The sequence below is a fragment of the Cephus cinctus genome, unplaced genomic scaffold (genome assembly GCF_000341935.2).
Source record: "Cephus cinctus unplaced genomic scaffold, Ccin1 Ccin1_scaffold0101, whole genome shotgun sequence".
Classification (NCBI taxonomy): domain Eukaryota; kingdom Metazoa; phylum Arthropoda; class Insecta; order Hymenoptera; family Cephidae; genus Cephus; species Cephus cinctus.
In genome coordinates, this window is record NW_014332838.1 from 1762382 (window position 1) to 1778757 (window position 16376).

Consider the following 16376-nt stretch of genomic DNA (forward strand, 5'->3'; position numbering starts at 1 on the left):
CCGCCAACCCCCCGCCAACCCACCTCTTCGTCCTGTCGCTGTCGTTTCTCTCGCTTGCCTCGCCGCCAACACCACCACCCTCCTATTGGGTCCGCGTGCTACCATCTACCACCTATCGCCTACCCTGGCTGGCTGCTGCCAGCCATCCCCCTCAGTAGCCACCCTACCTACCGGCGTACCCAACGGCTCACTTTCTCACTTCTCCCCAGCCCGCCTTCTAACCCGCGCATTGATTTTACCCTACCCATCTAGGGCCTAGGTCCTAGGTGGGTAAACACTAGACGGCGGGCCCGTTTTGCACCACCGAACACCACTCATTAACCCACCAACAGTGGCTCCAATCTTTTGTTTCGTTCTGCGACTATGTTAGCTCTGCCTTAATACTCTAGGTACTCCCCATTATTTTGCGCTTCATCCCTCGTGATGTCTTTGCATCTGATTACTGCGATCTCGATAAAATTCAGGATCAAAACCAATCTTCCTAGAGAGTCTTTTTCGGATCGCTCATGCGTGCACGTATGCTGACGGATATCGCTAGGAATAGAGTACTACGATGAGGATACGGTACGTGCAAGGTTAACCACTGGAAAATACAGGAGCGTTTCGTCCTATAGGTAATTTGTCCTGGTGTGTGTAACGTCATCGGGCAACCTGATACCCGGATGCCAATCTATACGGTTACATCAATACACTTCCTCGGTATCTTGCTCGGTCGACCAGACTTGAATCGAAGTGAAAAAGAAAGAAAGAGGGCTAATCGATTTTCACGAATCTGCAAGAGGGTAAGAGATCGGCGCGATGCATTGGGTAGCAAATATTAACTTATTAACTGGCAGTACCTACTAATAAATTTGTACGTTATAAAATTACTATTTACCTGACCTCTCGAGAAGTGAAAATTGTACTTTAATCAGCTTTTAGAAAAAAAAATATTTTTCCAGCTTCTGCAATCCCAAGTAATTATAGCAATTTCGTTTACTTGTCTGTCTCGTGTTTGCATTACACCTCTGAAGGTAACCTTATTTATACCAACTGATTACTCTCTCCTTAACTGCAACTTGTCTGGTAATTACCTACTCTTTAATCGGTCCTTCTTTTTGGTTATTTCTGTTATCAAGACTTTTTATACATCGACGTTTCACATCTCGATCTTTCTCATCCACAGCTGTATTATTAGCTTGGGTGTATCTTATGTGGTGTATTAAGGTATACGTATCTCTTCTTCATCGCAGATTCATCGTCGCTCATGGGTCTGTCGTTTGTTATCTGATAAACCGGCTTTGTCAATGCTCTTTTGAGCTTAAGGATGTCGCCACAAATTGCCTCCTACAAATCCAAGATTGATGTCAGTAGAAATGCGTCAGTCATTTCATAGATAGAGCCATTATGCCGATACCCTACTGATCTATGGTATCAATGATGCGCACACGAGTCATTTAATCATTGGAGTAAAAGGGCATGGTGGAAGCTTGGATTAGGCTCGCGTATAGGACGTTATATAACAATTTGGAATACCCATGAGGGGTGGATCACTTTATATATATATTACCTCCTAGTATTATACATAGTAAGAGTAGGTCAATTAAATTGCGATCATAATTGAATACGTAACTATAGGTGAGAAAGTATGTTTTTTTTTTATTTAAAAAGAGAGAAAAAAATTTCATCCTATCGTGGATGTCATGTAACTGAAAAGTAGCTACAAGGATAAAAGTTTTCAAAGTCCTTGATATTCCCTGGAATTAAAAAAATTCTCCATCAATAGGAAATTCGTACGTCACTCATTGTTGCGGAGTGAGCGACATTACTTGCGAACAATTGAGTGTACTTGGTCTAATGCTAAATCTTCTTACAAGGAAAAGTTCTCCGACGTGAAGAAATGGTCTGCTGTCAACATTAATTATTCCTTAATTTGTGGTAATTAGTACGTAGTAGTCAGAGAGGAGACCAAAATTAGAATTCGATTCGAGTTGCGCCGAGTGTTTACGTAATGCGATTCCATGGAAAGTATCGCTGAACCAGTAAAAAAAATAAATGGAACTTTCGCTGCAGGGCATTTGAATTTCCCGCGACAATTTTATAAAAGGTGCAAATACATCCTTGTCGAACATAGTCCCTGTGAGAAGCTCCATTAATAATCCTACTGGTATCAGTATCGCAGTCGTTAAATAGGCAGCTGGTTTTCATTTAAATTTTTTCTTCTTTCAACCCTAGACATACGTTTTTAAAATCGATTATCGATTTCAACTTGAAAAAGATTATGCGAGTGTATCTACAAGCTTGGTAAATACACACGTACGGGTATATGGTATAACGTACATGCACTATTAGTTGATCAGCTAGCAGCGGCAGTTGAACGATTCTCAAAGCAGCGTGTAAGCGTCACGCCTTCATTCGTGTTCCATCCAACACAACAGTCCCATTGTACTCCCAGAAGTACGTGACATTTCACCTATTGGTTATCGTGCGTTCGAGCTCGACTGATTTCGAAACACGTCTTCGTCGAGAGGGTGCTGACTGGTGCCACTGCGGGTTCAGCTGAATGCTGCAGAATAGAAGAGAGGAAAGAAAGAGAAGTTAAGGGTGCAAGAGCCATGTCACAATTGCCCAGATAATTTTTTTCAATATAAACAGACAACCAGGAGCTATGTTTTTCCTTTTCTTTATTCGTACCAGCTACATAAGAAGTTATTGGTTCTCGTAGTGCGGAAACGTTGACCTGCTCTCAAGTCCAGGAGGTCATAGTTCAAGCGGAATTTCGCGACTTTACTGACTTCAGTGACTCACTCATACCCGTTTCTTCATCTTCTCGGATATCCCGTAGAGTTTGGACGAGTGTGCGCTTTGGCCCCACGGGAGTGAAATAAAGTCGATCGATCGAATATCAGGATCACAATCACACGGGCTATCGATTTCAATTCACTCTCGGACCCAATGCACTGAATTGCTATGTTGCCGAAGTGGCGGTTGGGGGGCAGTGGAAGAGCTGCAGGAGATGCAGCGGTTGAAAGAGCCTGCATAGAGGGTGGAGCTCAGTGGTACACTGTTCGAATCTTTCCGACTGACCGTTGATATGAAGACTCTATCCGCATGGAATTTACAATCTCGTCACGTAGAGGTCAGCCTCCTTCCTTCCTTCCTGGTATCGTATTCCTTCTATGGATAAAATTTTTCATTGTAAACATTCAGAAGCAACGTGCCGCATGATCTGTGCACCGATATTATGTATTTCATTGGAATATCTATTCCCATCGGAATATGTTGAAAAATTATTTTATTCTTAAATTTCATTCGATGGTATATTTATACATATATGATTATTCCGACCAAATACCGATATTAGACTACTAATTTTTATCCTCATGGTAACACCATGCACGGCTGAACTTGTTTGGGCTGAATAACTGAAAAATAATTCGAGGTTCCTTTGAAATCTAAAAGAAGAGCTATTTGCTATTTTTAAGGCTTGGATAAAGCGGAACGGTGTATATAAAAGAACACGTCATATTGCCTGTATGTTAAAGGTTCATTAAGAATTCCAAGGGATAGTTAGAACTCTAGGACTGCATCCCAAGAAGCTTATGAGGTGTTTGAACCGGTAAAGTTATGATAGAAAACTTCTGAATATTGTTCTAAAAAATGTTTATTTAATGAAAAAAAAATAATACGTAGCTGCTACGTTTCATAGTTTAATCTCGGTATGTGAGATATCGATGACGTAAACCCTCGATGGAGATTTTCCTTTGTAAGATCATTGTACACTATAACCAAAGAAAAAGTCCTCCGCCGAAATAACATACGTTGAGATCAGGCGCCGTGGCTTCTTTTAAGCATCTATTTCAGAGTGCGCCCCGGGAGCTCGGTAACCCTATTAACGAGAGAGGGTCTCTCATCAGGAATCTTTGCACGACCTTAACGATAACAGTCGTATTTCCAAAGTTAGTGGGAGTCTTGCACTTCGTCACGGTCTAAAAGATACTCTAGGTCGAACCCATCGATCCTTGATTCAGTTAACGATCCTGACTCGAGATAGTAAGGAGCTTCGGGATATACATCCTGGAATAAGCAGAACGGTTCTGGATCATGCGAGTTTATCCCAGTGTGTCTCGACGGAAACTCGCAAAGCGCAGGAAAATAAAAATCCTCAACGTCCCTATATCTCTTGTAAGCGCCATATAGACGGTACGAAGTACCTCGGCAGTAGAGATGGGGTTAGGTGCCCCGTTGTTGTTCTCAAAGGAATACAATAAGAGAGAAGAGACGTGGCAACGGGGTTGGGTAGATCAACGTATTCGAGCTACGCGCAGCATCCATTCTAATATATTTTAGATAGTCTAGGATAAACATTGCTGCATAGTAAAAAGGTGGAATTTAAAAGTTCGATTGCGATTGGTCAGTTGATACTAGAAAATGCATATTGGATTACCTAGCATATCTGAAAGAGTACAATCCATTGTTTATGATCTGTTCTCATCAGCATTTCGATAAGATGGTAAAGGACCTTCCAAGAACATAGGACTAGGCTTGTTTCTCAATAGATATCATAGTAGCCTGATGGACTTGACAGACCTTGGAAAACTGTCTTCAACTTGGTAAGTCCAATTCCTGTCAGATCCAGGACCTCTCTCGTAGGCGAATGTTCCTAAGATTCTTCAGGACGTTTACGTCTCCGTCGGAAGCCCGGGGTTTCGTCATGGACGTAGGGTCGAGCGTAAGGATCGAAGGAACAAGGTTGAAGCTGAATGAGCCCTAGTGTGCCAGCCTGAAGGAGAGAGGAATGTATCAGCAGTCCCTGGCGAAGAACCGGGAGGGATGAAATCGGAGGGTTCTGCTTTCTCTTTCCTCTCCTCTTCTCAGAACTCTGGCTTTCCCCGTATATAGATATATACATATCTCTCTGTGTAACTCGCTCCTGCGCCCTTCGTCCTGCTATCCACCCTGTTGTCCTCTCTCGTCTCTCGCGTCCTCTTTCGTCCTCTCCCACAACCCTCTTTCTCTTTCAAGCACTTCTCTATCTGCCCTCCTCACTCAGTCACCCTGCCGCGGCTGCTCACCTCCAACAGCCTCGGCGACTCAGAGCCAGAGAGAATTTTGGGGGTGCCTGTTGCTATGGCGACTACCCGGGGCTAAACGCTTGACGATACCGGTACCTGGGCGGACTTGCCGATACTGCCACAGACATATAGTACAACATGATATCGGATTTGACATCCTCGTGCTTCCACCTTCTGTCGAAGATCCATGTAAATTCTTATTGATCGACGGGTACCTTATCAATTGGATGGCCTATTAAGGTAACTCGTTTGGTCCTGATCTTCCCGTTGGGATTCTCGATGTTTTGACCTTACCTTCTGCCCTTAGTCTCTTGATCTTTCCATGCCGAAGGTTAACACACCGACTCCCGGTTTAGGATCAAAGGTCGTCATTCTGTTGGGTACACTGGGGATTAAGGATAGTACTCAATGGGCATCGCTTTACCGTTCTCGCATTGACCCTTCAACTTTTTTCGGGGGAATTAAGAGTACGGCTACTTCCTTGGATTTGAAATGATCTTCACGAGCCACTTCGACATCGTTAAGCTCTAGGAACACGACTACGCCCAGAGAAACCTTATCCCTGGTAAGGTACGAGTCATCAAACGCGACATGGTCCCTCGCGGCGAAACGTCAGAAATCTACGGAAAAAGTTTGAAATAAGAATTTTAGAAAAAAAAAATGTTGAGGCGATTTTCAATTTTTTATTTTTTTATTTTTTTATAAAAGGTAAATCGTTGCACATACACTTAGTAACTGGCCAGATTCTTTATTACGGGTTCACTATGTCAGTCGTGATTATTTATAGAGTTACAAGACGAAGAAAGGAGACAACTTCATTCTAGAAGGATCGTATGGTATCTACGGCGTATCGCCTTTCGCGTTTGAATTTCGCTGAGAATCGATATAACTAATCCAACGATGCCCCCGGGCATTTAATACGAATCCCACCTCCCAGCGTTCAATGCTTCCATCGCTGATATTCGGGCCAGCCCCCTTTTACCATTAGCTTGAAATATGGAACATTGACTTGTCACCTTTAGCGAGAGTGCGTAAGCTCCATTCTGTTAGAGAATTCTATTTGAAAGCGGATACAGCTATACTACAGATACTTATATGGCATAAATATATTATATATATACTAGACAGGAAGTGATGACTCAGAGAAATTAATGGTTAACCAATACAGTCTCCAGAGGTTTTTGTACCAATGCATTTTCTTAACACTTGTCAGCCCCTGTCATATAGGGTTTTACCTGATGAAACTTCTCGATGTATGAAACTCAATTATATAATGGCGTTGCCAGAAAATATAAATAAATAAGCTTTAATTTGTATACTTTATGGATGCACTTGACTTTTAGTCTATTTTTATGTCATATATAAGTCCTGCTGTGAATGCATGTAATTTGACATGGGAAATGTTGCAACCAACTGACTAATTCACTCGGTGGCTTAATATGGATTAGATGGAATCGCGTGAGCCTGCGTGCGCAATAGCAACCTGCTGCTGAGCAGAACGTCAAATCCAATGGACCCAGTATGGTGCAGGCTCTTTCGCTACACTCGACGACTATACTATAGTATATGGAAGGTATCTTCGCAGAATTTGTGGGGTCGATCGATTTATCTGTTGAAGGACCACACGGTGGATATATATGTGAGTATGGAAAACGAAGAGCCAAGAGGATACACTGTTTGAGAGTGTGTAAAGAAATCCAAAAAATGTAGTTTTTTTTTTACTTGGCATTATTTTACTTTTGACTACTTGGCATCTTACCCATTCTTATCCCACTTTTGAAATCTTTAGACCGTCGTAGCATACTTCGCATATATGTGGCATGCTGAACCTTTTTTTCTAAGTAATTTCACATACGAGGATTCTTGATGCATAGAAACAATGTTTTTAATACCGTTATGGATAATCCACGGATAAAAAATAATTTTGAATTTAAGAATTAATAAAAAATAAAAATTTCTGCTAAAAATGTATATATATATATTTTGTGGCAACGGTATTATTATTGGGGATGACCCATTAAAGTTTAGACTTGTTTGTCTCCTTTCCGTAAATTCCAACTGTATGGAAAACTTGAAATACTTCCTCTCGGCATCCTGACCTACTACACTCCGAATATACAAGGGATTAAAGTATCACAAGTCCTTGTTTCATGGTATAAGCTCCATCCTTTAGCTGAGTAGGTCGGGTTCAATTCGTACAGTGTAAAGTGGAACAATGATATTCGTCCCTTAGTAGTAGCACAGAGAGTAAGAGGTCAAGGGATGCATGTATTGTTTATGCCTCGCTGGCCACCAGGATCCACAGGCAACGTCCCAGTCGTTGCATATTTAATAACGCACCATCCTCTTCAGCGGCAACGCACTAACGAGATAATAATAAAATATTAGTCCCCGCATCCATTCCTATAACAAGACACGCGTTCCAATCCTACGACCGATTTAAGGCGCCAAAATAACTTTGATTTATTCATATATAAAAAAAGACTTTACCCCAAAAATTACATCTGGCCAGTGTACTCTGTTCTTATTATCAATATAACACAGTGTACTTTGATTTTATTATTACTGCACACGGTATTTGCTGTTTTCATTATTATCATCTCCAAAGACTGATTTTCGCTACGACCGATGGATGAGTAAATCGATGGTCGTATGAACTAGCTTTTACTGTTTATCCTGGACCATGAAACTCTGGGACTAAACCGCTTCGAGTGGTCGTAGATTTGCAAGGGTTGGCATAGCTGCCAGTTGTAACGTTTATTTCCACGCCAAGTACCCCCCCACCCCAATTCCCTCACTTCTGCTTCCTCTTACCGTCCTTGCTCCTCTCATCCATCCTGAGCCTCTAGTCCCTCTTTGCCATTGCTTTCAACGACGTCTGAGAGAGGAGAATTGGTTCGGCAGTTTGTCCGTTGGCATTACCGTTTTCCTTTCTTTTTCTTTCTCTCCCTCGATAATAGCTCTTGTGGCCCAGTGCTACAGACTTATACCGCACGCTTCCATTTTTCCAGACAATACCTTCGGCTATATACATCGCACTTCGTAATTTCAAATGTCACTTACCACCTTCTATTTTGACCAAAGTAAGCCTGACTCCAACACGTCCGATTGTGTTTGCTAGTAGCAGCCAGGAATGGATGGCACTTTACGAACCTCGAATGCTTCGAGAACCACGTGGCGCCGATGCAAGTCTGTAGACCCCATCGTGTCTCATGATTTGACAGCTAGAAAAAAAAATTAACCAGCAAACGTTCATCCCTCACTTAATTTGCATTCTTGTCGAGCATGCACATGTAAATTTCCTCATTTCTGATCTTGCTGTTCTTACTCTAGTCTCTCTGCTACCAACCTTCCCGCAATACTCGGGTGCTCGCGAGCGAAGCATGTTTGCGAAAAAGGTTTCTCGTCCTGTCAAAGGTAATTGTCTACCCCAGAGGCATCAGTGATATTAACACCGATCTCACCAGCGTGCTTGTTGGGAACTTTGTTTTACGTAACATCAAATGCAGCTAAAAGCGATGCCGACGTTACGACGTGGAACTCGGTAGTAACGATTCGGCGAAGAAGTCGTTAAGTTCTTAGAGGGATAGTGGAATCCCGTTTACATTCAATAAGCGTGTTTACCAAGTTAGACAGTATCTCCTGCAGGAGTGGTAGAATCGCGTTAGGACGTAGAGACTGCTTGCTTCATCTTTGTCGCTCGTTTGAAATCCACCTTCAGTTTTGTTATGTTCAACGTACACTGGTTAGTGGATACACGATAGAAGGGATTTACAGTACTGCAGTATGTTAAATTCACGATGACAAGATATATGCCATGTATCTCACTTATCCCCGCAGGCAAAACTCGCAGAGGTACGTATTACGTGTGTACGTTCATTTACGTTCTAACTTATTTATTTTCTCGTGTAACCCAGGTATGCTCACCTAACGCCCAGGGCTATATCTATATCGACTTAAAGGGCGGTTTCCGTAGGCATCGCACTGGCTATAACGTATTCATGCTGGAATTCCATGCATGCACATCACACGAGGCCTTTAACCAGAAACGGTTCTGAGGTTAACGCAAATACGGGAACCGCTATCGATATTTGACTTGGCCTACGTACAGTTGCGGGTGCGTTCAAAACTTAAAGGGTGTGCAGTTCCATTGAAGCATGTATTCGGTCAAACCAAATTGAATACGATAGTTGAATCGTAATAGAAGTTGGACGTAGGGAGAGCGATTATAAATAATTTGGCTGACGATTGATTGAAGGCTTCCCCTCAACAATGGCTCGATTGAGTTTTAACGTTTTTTTCATTCTCTTTTTTTTTCGTTTCAACTTTACTCCCAGGAGCCCCAATGCTCATACACGATAACGTATGTATCCCAGAATCGAATTGGCGCTTACACGAGCATCAACAATTCATCTAGTTTCGAGAGATTGGCGTCGGTTCCAATGTCGATTGGTTATATCGGCTGCATTCGGGAGCGAAACTGCCAAGCATTTGGGTCAATCTCCAAAGCCATCAGGGCGTCGAGCATGAAAAATCCTTTTCGTCAGAAGATTAGAGCGGGAAGTGTACGTATGTCCGGGAGAATATCGGAGAAGGATTAAGTGACAATAGCCGGGCCTGTGTACACACGAGTACGGAGAGTAGCCAGGTTTGACATACACGTACCTATATCGAAGATAACCTAATACGGCATCATCCACATGTCTGTTTTGCTTCCGTATTCAACCTATCGTCCTATGTCCATACGTTCTATGTACATATTACGGAGGTAGCAGACTTTATCGTATGGTTTTAAGCTTCATCCGATCTTCAATGAGTCTTCCAGCAGCGTCTAGGGTATTTCCCTAGTCTCCGTATAGTGGAAAATCTAGTGACCCGAATGCCACCGAGCTATTCGATTCATCTGAATTATGTAGGGCGACAGGTATTGATTTGACCAAAACTGTTTAGCATTCCTGGTTTGTACCGATCTCGATCCTAGATCCTACCGATCAGCCGCAATTGTGGACTCGCCACGTAGTGCATTGCGAAATACGGCTTTAATCAGGCATCCACCAAACCTATCCAACGGCATCCCGGGTAATCACTGTAAGCGATGATCGTCGCACTGTCATGAATTTACCCAATGCGTATACTTGAGTATTCCTATGGATCATTTCGGTACGTCCTCGAGCTGGTGATTTAGAATCGTGGAGAAATCTTATTTCACCGTTTTATTTCCAAGATTTATAGATTTTACCAGTCGTCGGATAGCCACCTCGTGAATCGTACATCCGTGGCTTTCAATCTGGATGACACTTACACGACTGGAATATCTGCGCCACGGGCTTCCTGCTCCTTTTCTTTTTTCTTCTTCTTCTTCCTGCACTTCCTCACGTGCACACGTGTAAATCAATTGTTGGCAAGCTTTCCTACTGTCGTAACCGATACACGCCCGCCACGTTCTACTTCGATATTCTTCGGCTGCCCCTGCACCTAACCTTCTTGACGTCACTTCCAGCCAAGGGGACGGCTAAATGGAGTTTGACGACTGAGAAGATCTCGGGCGACGCCGAAGCAGAATTTTAAGAGGTTCTGAATCGTCGCGTCATTCACTCCAGGCATCGCGTATACGCACCGTCGATGCATAATAATATTTTATTCTTTATCGATTTCAACCAGATCGCACGATCGACTATACTGATCTATACTTTGTTCAAAATTAAAAATCACTCGTACCAACATAGCGATTTGTAAGACTTTTTGACACCGTGTACCGCATGCTGTTCATACACCGTAAGAATAGTACTTTGTCAAAGACCACTGCATTCACAAAGTGCGTCCCCAGGTTGTTTTTCTTTCATAAGCCTCAGAGCAGCAGACTCTGGGCAGCGTACCGAGGCCCTTTTGTTTGACAGTAAGTCGATTTGGCTACCCTGCCAAGTGGCCACTGTATAAATGAGTATACAGTAGCATTTTCGTCCAACATGCAAAGGGACCAGCCACTACACGGGTGGCCGGTTAAAAGCTCTTGCGTACCAAACGTACGTGGGAAGGAAGATCGATGAGATAAGTTTCCTCGGGAGAAGGTACGATTTACGTTGCTTACCTCGCTTTTACCTACCTTATATTATGTAATGCCATATATTACTGTATACAACGTGTACCCAGTTTTACTCAATACAAGATCTACGTACGTTCCTAGTATCCTGCCCGGCCTAGAAGCAAGTCTCGTGCATCGTCCCGCCCATGGGAACGATACCCAAGGGACCCATTTAGAGACAAACATTTATTTACATTATTCTTACGTGTTTACGTGAAACCGGAAACTTCAGTATTTCACTAGGATACCAATCGCTTACACCGAGTCCCTAGGTATTCACGGCTACGTATCATTCTTGCAGACGGCAATCCCTTCTGTCGAGTTGACTCTCGTGCTCCTGTTAAGCGGTTATTCGAGAATGCGACCAAGCGCGAGATTTTTAAGATGCTTTTCTCGGAGACCCACGTGCACGGTAGATATTTTCCAGGTTCGCGAAAAAAAAAACTGAGATATTCTGTTTGCGAATTCTCTAACTCTACATCGTGTACACTGTAAATGTCTATGCAGATATATGAAGTAGCGATTTCTATTATCCGCAAAACACTTACTGGGTTCGTGTACTTTTTTTTTTTAATTTTTACATCGTTCCTAAAATTGTGAATAAGCGCTGTAAGTGCACTGCTCTTTTCAAGCTACTGCATAGTTCTAGCCCATGAACTACATTAAGGTAGAGATTGGGTTCTTAAAATCACTCCATGTTAAGATCTATGAATATTCAAACAGACTCGAAGAAGCGATGCGCAACGTCGCAATGGCTACCACGCCATTCGCTACAGTTCCGCTTAACAGCGTTCCCCCAAGCAAATCCTCCTTACAGATATCGGTCCACATCGACCGATTTAACTCATGCGAAACGTAATGGCGCTCCGAGTGCACGTACCTGTAAACTATTTACGTCCTCGTCAAGCTGACTTCAGAGGCAGTAACGTGGATTACGACAGCTTGTTATCGACGATAATATCGATCCTAAGGATTCGAATCTTCCCGTCGTAACTCCACGCTAGAATACATCGGGTCTCCAAGTTGCTCCTGGTGAAACCTACTCCAACTTTAACCAGTCCCTCAGTTAATTTCGTCATCTTCAATCCTAACGGATAAACATACGGAATTCCTACCTTACCGACTGCCTTTTATATATACGCATATACTACGTATACATATATCCTCGGTATAAGCACTGTTTACACCGTCATCAAAGTTACTTCGTACGCGGTATATATATTCTTTGTGGATCAATGGAGCTTCCAAGCTCGCCGCGCCTCGTTCTCTCGTTCGTTCGTTCGTAGATTCGCTTCATCGCGCCACCCTTGGCAACCCTGTGTGAGAGGCTTTAAGCCGAGCGACTCTGCCTAGTAGATGTACGTGCGCGCGAGTATGTTGCTCACTTAAATACGTTTATATATATATATATATATATATATAGATCTTTATACAGGAGTGTGATCGCAACGTACGTTTGCGCCTCATCACACACTTTGCACCTGCATTTACGTACAGGTGGATTGGCTTGTACTAGGGTCCTGTCTTGTCAATGTATTTACCGGGGCTACCATTCATACCGCGAACCCGCGGGCTTCATATAGTCACAGCCAGACTGCGAAAAAGACACCCACTTTTCATTCATGATGTATCGTGACCACTTATTTTTAGCGTTATAACCGTCGCCTACACGAGATCATAAACACGTCGTACCTAACCCTCAAACGGGGTGCTGCGTCTTTTGCATCCCACGTCCAACTCAATATCCCTATTTCCAGTCCCGAGCATAACCCGTACTAAGTATCCCCCTTTTGGAATCTACGCATGACCTACGTCATTCAGGAAAACTCGCGTTTCAATTAATTTCTAAAATGTTCACAGGCTTAGACGATGCATGAAGTGTCCTTTCCATATATTATACAGAGGCACATCTTCGTGCTTGGTCTGGTGTGTCTAGCATCTTTAACCTTCTGTCCCTTATCTTGAATTATCTATTTTGTATGGTTGACAAATCTTGTAAAACGGCGTACACCACTCGTGCGGCGATGAAATGCTGTATATTGGAGAAGGTCTTAAATACTTGAGGGGGCTTTGGGGGTTTGTTATTCTTGAGGCGAGTGCGACGAAGACGGAGTTATTGGTGTCACGTGTGTAAGGTAGAGACAGACATACTCGTAAGCTCTTTATTTTACTCTCGTGGTGAAATCTCTGTTGTAACTGCAATATGTTTAATGTCCTTGATTTTTTTAACTGTTACACATATAAACAATATGTCCATTTTTCTGTTCGATTTCTAGTAATTTTGTGTAAATTGTAAGATATGAAGAATCCAATATTTATTTTACAACGAGAGTTATACAGCCCCCACCGCCCTCACTTCATATTTAATGTCTAACTCGGCCCGCCAGAGAGCGCTCGAGGGTTAGAAATTTCGGAAAAATTAGTTAGCCTGGTCGGGAATCGAACCTGGTACCTCCGGATTGCCAAGTCAGCGTACCTACCACTGTGCTACCGAACGTGTTGTCTGAAGTGCTAATTCTGTTTATTTATTCCTCAGTCATTCGTAAGCGGAGCTCTCTGCAGCTTTTAACACCACGTTACGATTTATACGCGTTGAAAAAATTCCTCGTTATTCAGCGTTCGTTGTTTCGCTTCTAACCTATTTTTATTAGCTTCATTAAAGCGAATAGCTTTATACACTTGTTGTTCGTGCGAGTAACAGGTATAGTATGTTTCTACCTATAGATACAGTAAGAGACAGTACGTGAGGGCAAATTCCAATGGTTTTGTATAGGCTATATCTTGAGCCTGGAGCTTCACACAGGATATTAGCACTGCTGGGATTACTAGGATCTTCTGTAATGCTACGAGCACATCTTGGTACTCGTATTACGAGGAGCTAAGATACTGTTTTCGTTGGCTGAACGGAAGAAGCTTCTATGTTACTATATCAGCTAATTTACTACAGTCACTCTACCATAAGCTGATTCGTGTTTTTACACTGAGATTTGTTTATTCTCTCAGCCAAGTCCGTTATATCCAGCCAGTGCTTTTCTTAGTCGCGGAATGTCAACTTCAACGAACAAAGGGTTACATGTACTTTAACGACGGCGGGAAATCCACGACCCTTCAGTCTGACCGGAAATGGGCAAAAGCCGCTTTGCATACGCGAAAACGATCGTTTGCCGGCGTTACCAGTTCCCGAACTCACCCCTTCGTACTCATTTTACTACGCTTTAGATACACTATGCCTATACCTATATCTACTAGCATTTTGTTCATTAGCCATTCATTTATTCACGGATTTCCGGCACATGCCGAAATTCAGGAGGATCTCATCCGTTCTACGCCACACGGTGCAGGAATCTGTCCCGGATTTATTGTCAGACTCTAAATATTATTCGATGCTCTCAATGACTGCACGTGCAACGAATTCAGTTGGCTGATAGTATGTAGTACAGATTATTCTACTGTTCTATAGATTCCTCTTGCGTTCCCTGTAATCAATTTCTATGGTCCAGAGTAGTACACTACGAGTATGGCACGTACTCCGATACAATTTACCCGCCCAAGTAACAGGACGTGTTAGGTTAGGTTGGCTTAGGTTTGCCTAACCGATTACCAGTTTACCTCTTGTCGTATTCCGCTAGTCAATTGTACGTTATTTTAGGATTAGTCAACGAGAATGTTCCAGCCTATTTATATACCTATAATGCGCCGGAGGTCACTGTGGCAAAATTAAAAATCCCCATTATCCCGAGTCACCCATTACGCTGTGGGTTAATGATGACCGGATATCAAAATGGGAAGTGGGAACGTCCTAACCTAAGCGCTACCGTCATCGATCACTATGCGTTATTACCACGATGCATTAATCAATAAATCCCATGCGCTTTACTATGACCGAATTATCATTTGTATCGTCGTCATGAAATATTTCGCTTGTTACAGAGTGCTCGTGCGGCCAGCACGAGAAACGTCTGCTCAACTATCTACTGGCGAATTACAACACTCTGGAGCGACCAGTAGCCAATGAGAGTGAACCTCTCGAAGTCAGATTTGGTATCACGTTACAACAGATCATCGACGTGGTGAGTCATTTTCATTGGATAAGATAAATTTTCGAAAATTTTTTTGTCTATGAAATTACAACTTTTGTTGTATTTCCTTATTATTTTTTTTTTCATCAACTTCCCTCAGCCACATTTTCCTCTCTTGGCAGTAACTCTGTACGTATTGAAAAGGATCGCGCGCCGTTTCTATTCAGCGACAAGTAATGGATCTTGAGTTGGAACCATCTCTATTATGCTTTTGATTCGCATTCAGTATCGCTATCGGCTAATAGTCTAATATATTGCATCTCAATTTTCACCCTGGGCAGGAATACGAATTTTCTTCTCATATACAGACGGCTACGGATTTTCGCTGGCAATCTTGATGTCGCGTTATGTTAATGGGGTTCTCGAAACCGCAGTTTTACGACTCATAAAAGACGCTAGTCTTCTATGCGATTTAAGGAGATATCACTGCGACTCACATGCCATTTTACCTTTGTCTTTCCTACCTTATCATACAGTTATTTTATCTTCTATATAATGGCAGGTTGGTCTAGCCTGACATGAAAATATAGTTTATTTTAAAAATAGTTTTAACAGAGTTCCTTGAGTACTAGAGTTTTAACGTTCGTAGATTATTGCGTAATACTTGGTTCCTTATTATTATCAGTAAAAGCACACAGCGAGAGATACGAGAAATATATTTTTAATACAGCCAATGGTCATTGGACGAAACGACTGTGGGTTTATTATCTACGTAAATTTAATCGGATTTTACTTTTATCGCGTAACAGACAGATATATCAATTGATGGATCATTAAGAAATTGATTGCAAAAAATACCTATACCTATATCGACGAAATGATAAACGAAAACATATGTTGGAATGTAAAACATTGTTTTATAAAAATTCTTTCAAATATAAAAATTATACTTGTCTCCTATTACGGGTCAAGGATTTATACGTCACTTTGAAAAGCAACTTCGTAACTTCATTCTCGCGATTGCTAGTCCAATTTTGAACTTTCACATCTTTTATTCCAGGCTTTTCTTTCATTAGATTTTTACGGAGTTACAGTCGCCAAAATGAAATTCCCATGAAATGTGACTAGCTAAAGAATGTATCATGGACGGGATGGAGAGTCGAGTAACTTTTTAATTTAGCAAACCGGAAGAATTTCCGAGTCCTTCTTATAGGCGGTATA

The 16376-nt window shown here is 42.2% G+C and overlaps 1 protein-coding gene across 8 annotated transcripts in view; it reads left to right on the plus strand.

Moving 5' to 3' along the window:
- LOC107274722 (neuronal acetylcholine receptor subunit alpha-7) overlaps positions 1-16376 on the plus strand; it is an 85718-nt gene that overhangs the window by 7293 nt on the left and 62049 nt on the right. For all 8 annotated transcript variants that reach the window (XR_003061904.1, XM_015754145.2, XM_025092044.1 and 5 more), the window contains exon 3: positions 15067-15206. Coding sequence is in view for 7 of the 8 variants with exons in the window: in XM_015754145.2 (XP_015609631.1) it covers positions 15067-15206 (140 nt within the window). In the remaining variant the exon portion in view is untranslated. The remainder of the gene's footprint in view (positions 1-15066; positions 15207-16376) is intronic.